The 15,038-nt window shown below is 43.1% G+C and overlaps 1 protein-coding gene across 2 annotated transcripts in view; it reads right to left on the reverse strand.

The window, feature by feature from the left end:
* Positions 1–3,412: 3,412 nt before the first annotated feature.
* Positions 3,413–15,038, reverse strand: part of SAP30BP (SAP30 binding protein) — a 63,287-nt gene continuing 51,661 nt past the window's right edge. For both annotated transcript variants that reach the window (XM_065415627.1, XM_065415625.1), the window contains exons 5-11: positions 14,006–14,094; positions 9,843–9,934; positions 9,280–9,340; positions 7,850–7,901; positions 7,332–7,390; positions 5,863–5,947; positions 3,413–4,640 (exon numbers count right to left, since the gene is read on the reverse strand). In XM_065415627.1, the coding sequence (XP_065271699.1) occupies positions 4,459–4,640; positions 5,863–5,947; positions 7,332–7,390; positions 7,850–7,901; positions 9,280–9,340; positions 9,843–9,934; positions 14,006–14,094 (620 nt within the window). In that variant the 3' untranslated portion in view covers positions 3,413–4,458. The remainder of the gene's footprint in view (positions 4,641–5,862; positions 5,948–7,331; positions 7,391–7,849; positions 7,902–9,279; positions 9,341–9,842; positions 9,935–14,005; positions 14,095–15,038) is intronic.

Here is a 15,038-nt window from a genome sequence, read left to right on the forward strand (position 1 = left end):
AGGGGATGGGGAACTGGCTGCAGCCTTTGTGAAAAGGCTCAAGTGATTGCTAACGTAGGATTGGGATGAAGAATGTTTTAGCCCTAAGTAATCTGTTCACATCAGACCAGGATGGCAGTGACTGAAATTATTGCCATTTAAGTGGGATTTTTGGTGGCCTACGTGGAGTGAATTTGTTTCAGTCCAAGCTAGTTCCCTAGAGGACTGTGCATACGTTCAAAAAGGCAGCCTCCTTTGTTGACAGCATCAGTAGACACTAATGATCAAATGGGCCCTTGGAACCAAAATGCGCGCCCAAAGGTAGATCACATCTAAAGCACTTTGGCAGGGAAGCTTGCATTGTGGCTGGCGTATTTCATCAGCACTAAGTCATAGTACTGCAGTAGCAACACTATTGTTACTGGCTACTGAGGTACTTTTGTTATAAACCCTATTTTTAAAAGGATGTTGGCTCCTGGAAAAATCGTAAGAGGCTGGAATTCCAAATGCCCATTCATAGGTTAAAAATGTTTTTATATTAAAATGACAATTAAAAAAAATATCAGCTACTGCCCATGGACAATAGCTAGTTTTCCTCCAATTATGTCAATGTACTGATGTCTGGAGCACCAGCTAAATATGTGCAAACTTGTTTATCTAGAGAGCCAGAGCCTAAAATAAATACATCCATGTTTATGTCACGTGATGTAACATATTAACTTAGACAAATAAAGGAATGAATAGGTTTCCTAAGTACAGTGCAGTGGAAAGATATTTCTAGCCCATGTGAATGTGAACTGTACAAATGACTGCCCTGACCGGGGAGGGGGGGGCGGCTTGGAATTATTACAGATGCTACAGGGAGAGAGGGGAAGCGGGAACATGGGAAGGGGAAGGGTGGGGTGGACAGGAAGTCTATGATGACTAAAATATTTACCAAAAAAAAATTAAAATGATCAGCAAACTGTGTAGCGAGTGATTCATCTCCCAAACCTTTCAATAGTCACCCTGGCTGACTGGTGTGTTTAAGCGCTGGGGAGCAGGCTTGGTACAGGAGATTCCAGCTTCACATGGGCATTGGCAACAATGCTAACCTCTTTCCAGCTTTCCACCCTGAGAGTCCCCTTTTCCTGCCACAAATCTGTTTCCTGGCGGCTGCCCAGCTAGGTTTAGTTTGGCATTTTCAGAAACCCACTAGCAAAGAGGGCTTTACTAGATTAAGAACAATACTAGCTCTCTCTGCTATCAGTGGTATGGAGAGGTGTTTATATAAGACACACAAGAATGACAGTCCATTAGCTGTGACACTTTGAACCAATTGCATTATCATAAGTGAGACGCTTGCGTGTAAACTCATCTGAACTGATAGAAGTCGTCCTTTTGGGTTTGGGCTTCCACAACACCTGCCTCTGAGACGGCCACCTGTCCTAAAGGATACTGGACTGAAAAAAATTAAAGCAGATCTGCACTGCAATGTAAGTCTTATACCTGTGTGGCTGAAGTGTCTTCACAGATCAAACGAACATCTACAGCAACATAAATTAAGATAAGGGTGATCAAGCCTCCCGGTTTAGGGCATACATTGGACAGATGCAGGAGTCAGGAAGGAGTTTCCCACCACCAGTGTGAATAGACCTTATGGATATCAGGTGGCATGATTTAGACTAGATTGGCTAATGGCCTGATCCGATGTGAATAGGATTTGCCATTCATCAGGCCTACGGTGGTCACACAATTATCAGAACTGCACAAAGTCATCTTTTCCATCACAACTGATGCTGATGGTTGGGCTTATTTGATGTTTTTCAGGTTAAGCCGAGCTGATCTTTACCAGGTGGTTACACCCTCAGTGTTTCCAAAATAGGCAGTAAATACACAAGCCGCAGTAGCTGGCACTACTGCTAACTCTCGTGTTACTGACAGCCTATTGCCTGTTCACATTCCAGTGAGAAGATAAAATGTACATTCCCATTCTCAGACAACATCTCAGAGCCTGCTCCTGACAAACATACTTCAAGGATGCAGTCATTGACTGAGCAGTAGGCTCCCTTCTCTTTAGGACACTCTTCCCTTCCACATTTATAGGATTACAAAAAACTGCAATAAAGTCGCTGGTGCTACAGCAGCATCTTCTGTGCCAAAGGAGACTCATGAAATACAAGCAACATTTAATTGCCATTATTCTGCAGAATGGGAGTTAGAGGAAGCTATACCACTACATTTGCTTTGCCTCCAGTTTCAGTGTTTCACTTTCAGCCATGCTGTTCGGCACACTTAAAACCATCTACATTCACATCACACTCACACATTTTGACAGGCCTGCCTCGGTGCTAAACACTGCCCAGAGAGCCATTCCACCTCAGAGTGGAGTTAACAAGGCACCTGCCATAGTTAGTGGGAATCAAGTCTGCTACTCTGTGCAGGGTTCTTACTTCAGTAAGAATGAAGAGAAAAGCCACGCCACCAACCATCCTCATAACAACTCATTCAGGTTTCACTTTCTTGGTATATCTGTGGTGCCACAATCCTATCAGTGCTCCAGTGGACCCCTGAATATTCCAGATAAACAAAATCTAACATCTATCAAAGTGATTAGGAAGAAATCCTCTTCTAAGTATATCAAAAGCAAGACAGACCCATTCTCCCTCCCCCACTTGAAGTTATAAATTTATTTTAGGCAAGCTAGAACTCAAGAAAGCAACATGAAATCCAGAGAAACTTACATTTTTGCTGATCTATTACATCCCTCTCTCGTCCCTGCTTTACAGCTTAAAAGACTAATCTAGGTAGCAATTTTTATCTCAATACAATCTGCAACATCTGGAATATTGAAGCTGAAGGAAATTGGTATTTATTAATGCAGAGTTAGCAATCTTATACTGACTGGTACAATAAACAATTTAGTAGTGATTTCTTCAAACAATTATGGCAGTGTAAATTATTCCATCCACCCACATCAAATAGTATTTCACTGGCTTTCTAGATGACTTTGGGCAAGACACTTCACCATATAATACTTACCTCCTGGTAAAGTACTTTGAGATCCATGGAGGAAAAGGATTATACAAAACACCTGTGTATTATTAGGGGCTGACTGCTGGTAAAATTAAGAAAAACTGGCGCAAGTTTACAAAAATCAGAATTTTAAGGCATCAATCCTAGAATATGGGTTTTATAATGAAAGAGCTGAGAAATCTTTTAAAAGGAATATAAACACAAAGTATGTCCAGAAAATGGTCTCAGTCAACAGACAAAAGTCTAAAGATGTTTCCATGATTTCTTAAAATGTTACGGGGAAAAGTTTTAAAGTAAACACGCCCCTGCAGCATTTGCAACCCAGGTATCAACACTAAAAGTGAAAATAATGATTTTTTCATTAGCTGGTCAGAGAAATGCACATAGTAAGATATGAAAAGGACACAGGAATTTTTAAAATTTTCCATTTTTATAATGAAGAATTTTTAGTAACATAGGTAAGAACCCCCGCCCCCAAATAAAATTTAAGTTGACAGTATCTTTTTCACTACAATGGAGCAAACAGCACTGCTGTGTGTATTTCACAGTATAAGTCACTACATTATACATAGACACCATAGGCTTCTACATTAGGAACACTTTCCTCTGACAATCTGGTATCTGATTTTACTCCATGGTGACAAAATTTCTCTCAGCAGCTCCTCTCCAAATGCACGCTCGGATTTCACAAATGTGACACCGACAGTCCAGGTTCTGCACAGGGGGTCTCCATCTCTCCAAGAGGCTAGCAAAACTTGACTATTTCACTATTTTATATCCAAAAATTTCAATGCTTTTTAACACCTGATTACCAAAATAAAAGCTACATGGATATGCACATAGGATACAGATGTGAACAGCAACTGTATGAATGTAGACTCATTTCTTTGCATGTAGATTATACACTCACATCTCAGCTATGCTTACGAGCAAGGATGCTGATCAGCCTTGTGCACGTTAATTCCCTTGAGGCAGAGTGTGTGTGCGTGGGGGAGACCAAGTCATAGGGCAACAACCTTTAAAGCGTGGCCGGAGGTGCAAGAGAATGACTGACATTTTCCCATTTATTTTTAAAATTCAGATTTCCAGTAGGGATAAGACTCTCCAAGCCATAAAAGTAATAACAATACAGCACTTAAATGAGCTAATGTTTACAAGCTGACACATTGCACACCATTGTCCTTCAGCACACTATAGAGCGACTGGTCATTTCAGCAGTGACACGGGATGGAGAAACTTCTTTCTATGAAGGTCAGTCCTGTGTGCACACACCTGATGTTCCTGCTTCCCCCACTTCCCTTAATGGGGGGGGGTAGGGGGGGGACGGCGCATGTTGGGTCTGTTTTCAAGTCTTGCCATTTTGTACTGAGCAAATAAGAGTGACCCTCTCCTCCTCCCCTTCAAAGGGTGGTGCCTTCAATGAGAATTCAGTCTGGAAGCCCAGGTCAAGTCTCAATGCACTTGTCACTGCTTTGCTTTTTTCACTATGGTGCCAACAGCAGAGATAACTGTGGTTTTGGAGCCGCTTGCGCTGGTGGTTACTGTGACAACAGCTGGCAATGTTGCAGTGGTGGTGAGGATGGTGGGCTGAGCTATTGTTGTTACCGGGATGGCGGAGTCCCACTTACTCTTTCTCTTTTGAGCATCTGATTTGGAAAAACCAAGAGATACTAGTGTTAACATTAACAGCCATTGATCTTAACGATCCCCCTCCTTCTCAACCCTCAAAGAGCCATTGCCTGAGTGGACAGCATCTCCTCACCCCTATCTGAGGCAACTGGAACTTGGTCAGGAAGTGTTGAGCATAAACCTAATGGAACTTTGAACCCCCAAAGGCAAAACTGAAGGATCTGCACTGTTTATGCCCCTGAACTCTTAGAAAAGTGACATGAGATTCACTCTTTCCCCCAACACCAAAGTAGGTTTGGTTTGGACAGAAAACATGGATCTCCCCATTCCATTAGCACAGGGGTTCTCAAACAGGGGAATGGGACCCCTCAGGGGGTCGTGAGGTTATTACATGGGGGTCATGAGCTGTCAGCCTCCACCCCAAACCCTGCTTTGCCTCCAGCATTTATAATGGTGTTAAATATATAAAAAAGTGTTTTTAATTGATAAGGGGGGGGGGGGGGGAGTCGTCACACCCAGAGGCTTGCTATGTGAAAGGGGTCACCAGTACAAAAGTTTGAGAACCACTGCATTAGCATGAGGTATAGCACTAACTGTCAAGAGTCATTATCCAAATTACAACATCAAGTTGTTCATCTCCTCTTTTCCCAACCCTCTCCTCAGGCTCTGGGGAAAGACCTGTTCAAGAGACACTCAACATACAGCAACAAATTCCATTAACCCTGGCACAAAGAAATCCTTCCCTTCCCGAAGCTACTGCCAAGCCTTCCTACCAGGAAAACCGGCCTGCAACCCCCAAACCCAGATACCAGTATTAGTTAACACCAAGGCTACCAACTCCTGGCAATCTGCGTTCTTTGGGCTGGTCTACATTACTGCTTAGGCCGATGTAACTTGCGTTGCTCAGTGCCGCCCCCCCGAGCAACGCAAGTTACATTGACCTAAGCACTGTCCACACCGGTGCTATGTCAGTGGGAGACGCTCTCCCGCCGACACAGGTTCTGCCTGTGGAGGTGGAGTAATTATGCTGACGTGAGAGTGCTCTCCTGTTGACATAGCTTGTCTTCACCAGATGTGTTACAGTGGTGCAGCTGCGCTGATGTTGCGCAGTAGCGTAGACTTGTCTTGTGTGTCAAGGGGATGGAGAAGAAAGGGAACTTCTAGGGTTTCTGGGTAGCATGAGAGGCAAATTGCATTGCAGTTGTGGGAATTAAGTTTGAGGTCGTCACATGTATTTACCTCCAACGGCAGTGCTGACTGTTGTGGTTGTGGTGGATGAAGCATTTGTTGTTGTGCCCTTCTTAGTGCCAGTCACAAACTCAATCTAGAAAGGAAGAAGGGGGGGGGGGGGGGGAAAGAACAGATGTTAATATCTAGGTCTTCTTCCCTCACTATAAAGTTATTCTTTAGATCCAGAATATAGCAAGGTATTAAAACAAGACAATATAGGTGAGGTAATATTTTTTTATTGAACCAACTTCTGTAATAAAAAGTTATTACCTCACCTACTTTGGTCTCATACATCCTGGGACCAAGAATGCTACAGCAGCTGAGCAAACAAAGTATAAAAACATTTATTGGGCCATTCCACTTATCATTGGCATGTTGGGGAGAGAAAAACCAAGTACTCCAAAATGTACCAGTTATAACCATTATGAAAATGTGTAATATGAAGATTCTCCATGTGTAGACAGATCAAAAAGTTTGGTACCATCCTTAATGGACAGATCAGGACTCGAATCCTGGTCTGTACAGACATATTCTTACAAATCATTTCTTCAATGAGAAACCAAGATAGAAAAATAAAAGCTGTCCTAGAATGCAAGTCCCCACACGCATCGTTTACAGAGACTGCACCACAGAAGGAAACCTAGCAACAAGGGCCACAACAGCCTGCAATTACATACCTATAAGTCTACAGCCATGGGAGATGAGGGGGGATAGTCACAGGTGACCGTATTGCTGTGCATAAAGCAAAACAAGAGGCAAACAGAGATGGCTATAAAAAAAAGTTTGCTGCAAAAATGTACTCGTTGCCAAAAAAGCATTCTACAAATCTGAAGTGAGATCTCGTTAATTAACTATTTGGATATGATTTCCGAATGCCAGCCACTAATCCAAGCGCCTCTCCATTTGGTGGGGGTGATGTGAAGTCCTCCAGAGCTATATAGCGTTTTAAATGCATTTACTCAATTTCCTAACACGCAAAGACATTTTCAGGTATCACGGGGTTGATATGGGTCTAGATACAGTCAAAGTGGTAATAAGAGAAAACAAAACCCAGGCCCGAGTTCAGCATGATTTGCTGGGGAAATTAAGCTACGTTAGGCTGCGTGACTAGAGGCATAGTGTGAAAGACTAAGGACCTAGTAGTTATTTACAGAGTATTGGTGATCTTGTATTTGGAATACGGGGTCAGTTATGCATACTCTGATTTAAGAACATTGACAAAATTGGACAGGACTCAAGGAGCAAAGGCAATGGGGCCTTGAGAGAAACTGACCTACAAGGAAACGCCAAAAACCTAAATCTGTACAGTTTGGCAAAGAAATGAATAAGGGGAAGATGCCAGAACAGTCTAAAAATACCTAATGGTCAATACAAGGGGTAGTACATGGAGGAACATGAAGCAACGGAATGAATTTGAGAAAAGAACAAATAAAGGCTGGGAGATTGATCTCTAAATTCCATAATTCTTGATTTATTACCTTTGTGCGCTCCTTCTTGGCCTTTTCCAGTTTGTCCATTTCAATCTTCTGTGCTTTGGCTAAAAAAGGTTGATACAAGAAGTTATAAAAAGCAAGAGATTCAGCAAAAGGAGTAATTCATCTCCACAACAGTCCCCTTCCCCTCCCCAACAATCAATGGGCAAGGTCCCACATTCAGAAAACTATTGAATCAGCTATGAAATAAAACTTTCTATCAAGGCAACATTCCACTTATACTTTCTTCAGCCTCTTCACTGCAACCAGAGCCTGCTTGTATCTCAGACCAACAATTTTAAGGGAGGGACTCTCCAAACGAATGGAAACTCAGGAAGTTCTAGGTCCGTCCAGCCAAACTGGACTAGTGCCTAACCAGAATGCAGCAGGCATGTTCCATTCATTCAAAAGGGTGTTCAGTTAAAAACGGTTGCTAAAGCTCCCGCATGATTCAATAGCACTGATAAAAGGGATAAAAGCTGTCGGAGGGATCAGAAAGAACTTAAAGATATCCTTAAGATTACCTAGTGCCTCATAGTAGGAGTCCTCAGACCACCCATGAGGGTCAAACATGTCCTGAAAGAGAAAAAGTTTTACATTATTTCAGGAACTTGTTTGAACAGCAAGATATACAAAACACTTCAACATTTCACTCAGCATCAAACATGTACTTCTATTAAAGTACCACAAGGAAGAGTAGGAAATATTCACTACAGCTCTAAATGCCCCTCTCTCTTATCCCAATCAGACATAAAAGGTTCATATGCAGTGTAGTTGTAGCTGCATTGGTCCTAGAATATCAGAGAGACAAGATGGGTGAGGTAATATATTTTATTGGACCAACAGAAGTTAGCTTATGTAATATATTTTATTAGCCTAAGAATCAATGAATCTCTTATACAGACGTCCCAAAACTGTGGGGCACGCCCCCCAGGGGGACACGGAGGAACATTCGGGGGGTGCAGCAGGTGCAAGCCAGTCCCCACAGGGGGTGGGGAGGGAGCACCACCCAGCCCCATCCTAGCCCCATCCCAGCTCTGCACCCGGCCCGGGGCCCGGCTGCTGTTCCCTACAATGGCCCAGCAGTGGCTTTGCTCCTGGCCCCGCTCCTGCCCCCAGCCTTGGCCCCTAGCTGCGGCTCCATTCCTGGCCTTGGGCCGAGGCTGGGGCCGGGAGCAGAGCTGCACCAGGCTGCAGGCCCAGCTGCCGGCCCCCACCACAGCCTGGCTGCAGCTCCTCCGCGCCCCCCCCCCCCCCAGACCCACCCCCAGTTTTGGCCCCCTTACCTTTCCACATGACACCCCCCACCCCGCCCAAGCCATAGCCCTGCTCCCAGCCCGGGAGTGAGGTAAATCATGTTGTGCTTTTCTAAAGACCACTATTTTTCAGGTGTGAATAGTCAAATATTTTACAAGATGTTGAGGCTGAAGGGACTAACATGAATGGACACCCAACTCCCAGGTGCCTAACTGTCTTTGGCTTCTTTTACACAGTCTTAGCCTGAAGCTAGATATGTTCCTGGTACCATTTTCCATCTGACAATTCAGCAATTTGCATGATTTGTACCGGTTATGCCATTTCAGCGAGTGACAGATGCACTAAATATTTCTCATTGCAAATAGACACTTGTTTCCCAAATTTGTGCCTCCTGAAAGACTGACAAGTCAAAGTACAATTTTACCTACACCACTACAAACTCTCAAATTAGCTGTCCCCAGCCACAGAATTCAAAGTCTATATTGCAAAGCTACAGCTACTGGAGTTCACTGTTACACAGAGCACATTTTACTTCAATGCAACTGGAAATCAAACTGCAGACAAATCTCTAGCTGACTATTTCCGTCATCAGCCCTGAAGTACGAAGCCCTAAATGACCTGGCTGAGAAAGAGGACAGAACTGATGAGAGCTTCATGTACCCACCCCATCTCCCAGGAAATCTTTCACTCTTCTTACCTTGGGATAATTCGTACCAAGTTCGTCGATGGCACAAAACTGGATCAGCTTTTCATAGATGCTGAGACAGAAGAACAATTATTTATTTCTAGCTTTTCCCCGCCTTTCTTCAAGTTTAAGCTCATTGGAGTCGTTGGTACAAAGAGGCTGGTGCTCCTTTTCAATGGCCCAGGTGCAGAATCAGAGTGCAAAGAGTAACACTCTGAAGACCCATGAACACCACCACAATATGCAAAACAGGCCATAAACCCTGGTTATTCCTCCCCCCAACCAGAGATTCATCTCTAACTCCCAACCCAAAACATACCATCCACAGAATCATACCTAAAGCCCCACACACTTGGTTTTAAAATTTGTGTTTTAGTTGTGGTTACATGGATCTCCAAAGAGTCTCATACTCACTCATTTTTGAGATGTTTTTCTAGATCCTCTTGCTGATTTCATGAGCAGTAACAGCGTCTATTGCTCAACATCCCCAATTTCTGATAGGACTCTAATGGCAGGGACGACGAGTCTTGGGATTAGCTTTCATGTGGAGTTGTAACCCCAAAGGGAAAACTCACCTGGGATTACGAAATTCCTTCTTCCTCTGAATGATGTAGTTCATGTCCATGCCCTCTTTCATCTTCCTATCGTACAACTTTTGAATCTTATCCTAGATAAAAAGGAAACAGTGTAAGAGCCAACACCAAGTAGTAACACACAGGTAGGAGATATTCAATATGCACGAACATGGTTGTCTTATTTCTGCATAGTTAAACCCAAAATGGGCACGTGCCTAGGGGTGCTGGCATTCTAGACAGGCCTTCCCTCTCTCAAACTGTGTGCAACATGAAGATCAGCTGTAGGTGGGGGGGTGCTGAAGATGCTGTGCCTAGGGGCGCGTAATGTGTAGATGCGGCCCTGGGTGGGGGAGGCACAAAAAGTGAAAGATCCCTCTCACTTCACATGTCCTTAAAGTCTTTCCTCTTATTAGCAGGACTGCTCACCAAGTTGGACTTACGAGGCTTTAGATTAACAGTGCAACTGAGATTCAGAGTCCACACAAGAATTTCTCCACTAAGTTACTGAGACAATTGGCGACATCCCAGAAGGCTGATTTGGGAAAAAGCAGCCAGCATCAATGTTCCTCTCTGAGAGCCCCTAAAGTATAGATCACATGAGAGTACTGGGGGAAGGGGGGAATTAAAGCCAGGGGCAGTAAGAGGTATGCCAATAGCTCAAACTGGGCAACCAGCATTCGTACAGAACAGTGCAATTCAAGTGTTTAATCCTCTCATCTATTCTCAAAATCTCAGATGTGCAACTGGAGAGAACGGTCACTGGGCTATCCCAAGAAAAGGACATGGCTCATTGCCAGATCTGGGTAGCACAAGGGAAGGGGAGCAGAGTTTTGCTGGAAATCTAACTTAGATGCTCTGTGCAAACAATGTTATCTGCAGGCATTGTTGATGCTGTCCACTGTCAGTGCCATGCTCTTGGTAACTACCCACTTGTGAATGTCTTTGGGCATAGGTGTCTGGTTAGGTGAAAGTGACCTCTCCTTGGAGGTCCTGCAGCTGCACAACGCAGGGAGTCTTCCAGTGAAACTTGAACTGCTTGGGAAAGGCAACTTAAACAGATTCAGAAGGTTGGAAATACTGGATATAATTACCTTTCAAAAGGAAGGCCTTGATTTAAAGAAAACTGCATCTGTTTTGCTCAGCAGGGCAGCATAAAATTTTTGAAACGCGCTCCCTACTCCAGTGATTTCGGGCAGAGTGTCTGACATGGAGCACAGAAAGCAGAAGAGGGAAGATGCACTTTCAACCCTGAATAACCTGGGAAATGTAGTTACTTGGTAGGTTTTAAATTACAATCGGTATTTGAATCTTGCACGAAAGGAAGTCATCCTGCTGCTAAGCAAGGTGGTTTGTGACACTAGCACTATGGGGGGGAGGGGGGGAACTTACTTATAAAGCTAAACTATTTTACAGGAAGTGAAATTCCAGAGACTTTACAATAGAAAATTAAGATCTTGTGGCTGAAACCCAAAATTTGGAGGCAGGAGATACAGATTCATATTCCCTGTTCTGCCACTGACCTCCTGTGTGACCTTGGGCAAGTCTCTTAAACTCTCAGGTCTCAGTTTCCCTTTGTGTAAAATGGGGATAATATGTCCCCAACTCAAGGAGGTCCCTTCCAGCCCTGCATTTCTGTGATTTTATGTGTAGCAAATTTCACTACAGTTTACACAAAGTAGCAAGATCCTTGGATGAAAGGTCAAGTATCATCAGGTATAAAATTGCTATTTCCTCAATTAAAGTTAAGCTTTTAGGTTAAGTTCTACACAGACAGTGAAGTCACACAATTACCCTATTAACATGTCCAAAGGAGGTACCACAAGTTTTGAGAGAACAGTTGCAACAATCACTGAAAATTCAGCCTCTAAATCTGAAGTGTTGATAGCACCACCAAGATGGAGTCCTCATATTTAGAATATGGAACTTCCACAAAGCAAAGAACTAGTGGGTCACCTTGAAAGTAGGAAAGAATTTCCACTTTGCATAGACCTTTTCAAGATACAGCATATTACAGAGATAAACTGACCAAGGGAAGGTAGAGATACCAATGGAATAAAGGACAGTTTATTTCCAAATCTCCAAAGTATGTCAGGCCCCCCCCTACAGAACTGAAAAATGTTTTAGTTGTGCAATTTGAAAAAGGCAGTTTGCTCTGCTTGCAAAACTGGAGCAAGTCTCCACTCTTTAAGGTGGTTTGGGGTAGACATATTCCACACAGGGTGGAGACAACTGAGAAAGGAAATGGATCTGTCTTAATTTATCAGATCTTCGCACCAGTTTACTGCATTCCTCAGACCTATGCACTCTTACTCATTCACTGATGTCACACCATTAAAATCTCTTGCAGTACAGAACAGAACTAATAATGGGTGCGTCAGGTACAGCACACAAAGAGGATGCATTCTGTACTGTGATTCAAAACGACTTACTAACCATTACAGGGTTGTAACTCACCTTTTTGACGTTTCCCCACAACAGTTCTTCACTACTGTGCCATCTTAAATTGTCCACCACTATTAAACCTACTAGCAGTTGGCAGGAAACAGCAGCCCCACACCGCCTTCATTTACCTTCCCCAATCTATGGCATGCAAGAATGGGGACCACTATTAAGTAATATTTGAGGTCTTCTTCCACTTGTTCCAGGGAATAACAGTTTTGATACACAAAGGGGCTGCTACACATTTCTATGGACAGCTCTCCCAGATACACATATGAGTAGAGGCTTGGAAGAATGAGATTTATCAGTAAATGGTGATAAACAGATTTCACCATACATACACAAATGGATGAAAAATATATTTCCAAGGATAATCAACATTTACAAATAGGCAAAGAAAGAAAAATGCTGCTTGAGAACTTTAGAGTTTGATTTAAGGCTATTTACTTTGTATATTCTGACATGTGATGTTGATAATTTGTGTTCTAATGGTTATAAAGCTTTAACTTTTTGTATCTCAAAGTCTATTGTAATTAAATAATTACTGTCTGACCCCACCCCCAATTTCCCACAACTGTGAAACTTTAAAAATAAATGCTTAAAAATATCAAAGTTTATCAGTCAAAATTATGTTTAAAAAAAATCAAATTCTGCTATGCCTACATATGCACTAAACCCACTATCAGTAGATAATTCTGTTCCTTTGGCATGGAGTTAAGTTGATGACAGCACCTCGCCTACTAATACGATAAAAGACTGCATTAGCATCAGATGCAAACAAGCCACTCTTCATCACAGGGTAGCATTAGCAACAATTATACAATTGTATGCATTCTCCTGTCTCCCCACTAAATCCAGCTCCATATCTGCCTCAGAAAGGAAGACAAGCTGGGCGAGGAAATATCTTTTTATTGGACCAACTTCTGTGTGGCTCGGACTCTCTCACCAACAGAGCTCTTCTTCAGATCTGGGAAAGGTACCCACAGCAAAACGCAGGAGGGTCCCAGAGCCTGGGTTCCAGCCCAAGCCCAAAATGTCTATACTGCATTTAAACAGGCCTGTCACCTGAGCCCAAGTCAGCTGACACAGGCCATCAGTGGGTGTTTAACTGCAGTGTGTACATACCCTTAGAGTTAAAAAACCCCGTGGAAATATGCTACTGTTAGATGAGAGAGCTCTTACCAAGTGTGGAACCCAAGCAAAAATGGTAGTTTCTGGATTTAGAACAGAACCCACCACTTCTGAATTTCAGCGCAGTACTGGCCAAGACAAGATCTGGGCTGCGGTATGCATTCCCACACTATCAATTTATTATTCCTGGATAGCTCTGGAAGCAGGGCAAGAGTTACTTACACAGATTTTTTGTTTGCATAGTACATTTCTCCATCTAGTTAGAAATGGGGAGTTAATTCGGTTTCTTTGAAAAGGCTTAAAAGCAGCTAAGGTGATAAATGCAGTTCCTTTCTATTCAATGAATATGTCATTTTGCCCAGTGTTGGGTGAAAGACCTTGCTGTAGTGCTCACACTGAAGTGCGGTAAGCATGCTGGGGAACCTTAACACTGCATTTGACCTGTATGACATTGAGGAAAAAATCTCTCTCAGATGGTTTTGATTCTGTGGGAATCTCTTTTGCTGCATTTTACCAGCTCTTAGGATGTTTGGTTAACTGAAATTTCAGACAAATCCTGAGAGATGACAAACTGGAAGAGAGTTTGTACCTACCTGTAAGTGGTTTGAACACCTGCCTGGGGGTTCTGGAGGGATTTTGATCTCATCTGGAGACATATTTCTTACTCGCTCTGAGAAGGAGGCTGCAATGAAAGATCAGGACATGAGATCCGGCACCACTGCAAGCAATTTTAAGCCGACACAAGTCATGAAAACTCATTTCACACCCTCACTGGCACTATTCTGTCATTTTGAGGATTCAGGATTGGCAAAATGGGGAGAAAGCTGCAAGTCTGCACCCAAGGAAATTTGGCAATTTTGTGCCAGGGGCTTGAGACTAGGAGTTTTGCAGACTGAAGGCTGAAGAACATTGGCAGAGACGTGCATAGGAAGCTCATGCAGCACCTTACACGATGGCTTGCTCTGGCCAGTGCTTAATCCTTCACTTTCATGAACACAAGAATTCATTTAGTTGCATTGTGAAAGGCAGGTGATTTTCCAACTTTATCTACTGCCCCTTCTATTCCAAAGTGGCTAGCAGTTTGCTTTTTTGGGGAGCGGGGGGGGGTTTAAATCAGACAGAAATGGCTCTGCAAGTACAGGAACAAAAGCTGTTCAAAAGGCATTATTCTATCCCAGCACTGTATGCCACCCTATGCACTGTGCTTCACTTCTGCACCAAACTGTGCACAACAATTACTTGCAGTCTTGCTCTGAAAGATTCAGATAACGCGCTGTCTGTAGCCAGAGTCTTCCCCCTGCCCTTCAGCAGATAATATCACAAAGAGTGTCATACTGTGAAAGTGAAGAACCAAAAGGAGGAAAAACCTAAACTAGCCCAGATTATGGTCTGTTAGTTTTGGAAGAGACCCAATTTGGACTCTGCTTATTTCAGGACAGCATGTTTACATCAAAATGATGCAGGCTGAAAACAGGCACACATCTCCAACAGTTGCCAGGAGTTACCACTCACAGCTTCCATCTTCATCTTAAAGTTAATATTTTCTTAACAGATGCTTTGATTTCTACTTATGGGGTCAGATTATTACTAGAAAGAGCAAATCATTCAGTGAGACTGATGACAGAG

Source organism: Emys orbicularis, chromosome 13 (genome assembly GCF_028017835.1).
Source record: "Emys orbicularis isolate rEmyOrb1 chromosome 13, rEmyOrb1.hap1, whole genome shotgun sequence".
In the NCBI taxonomy this organism is placed as follows: domain Eukaryota; kingdom Metazoa; phylum Chordata; order Testudines; family Emydidae; genus Emys; species Emys orbicularis.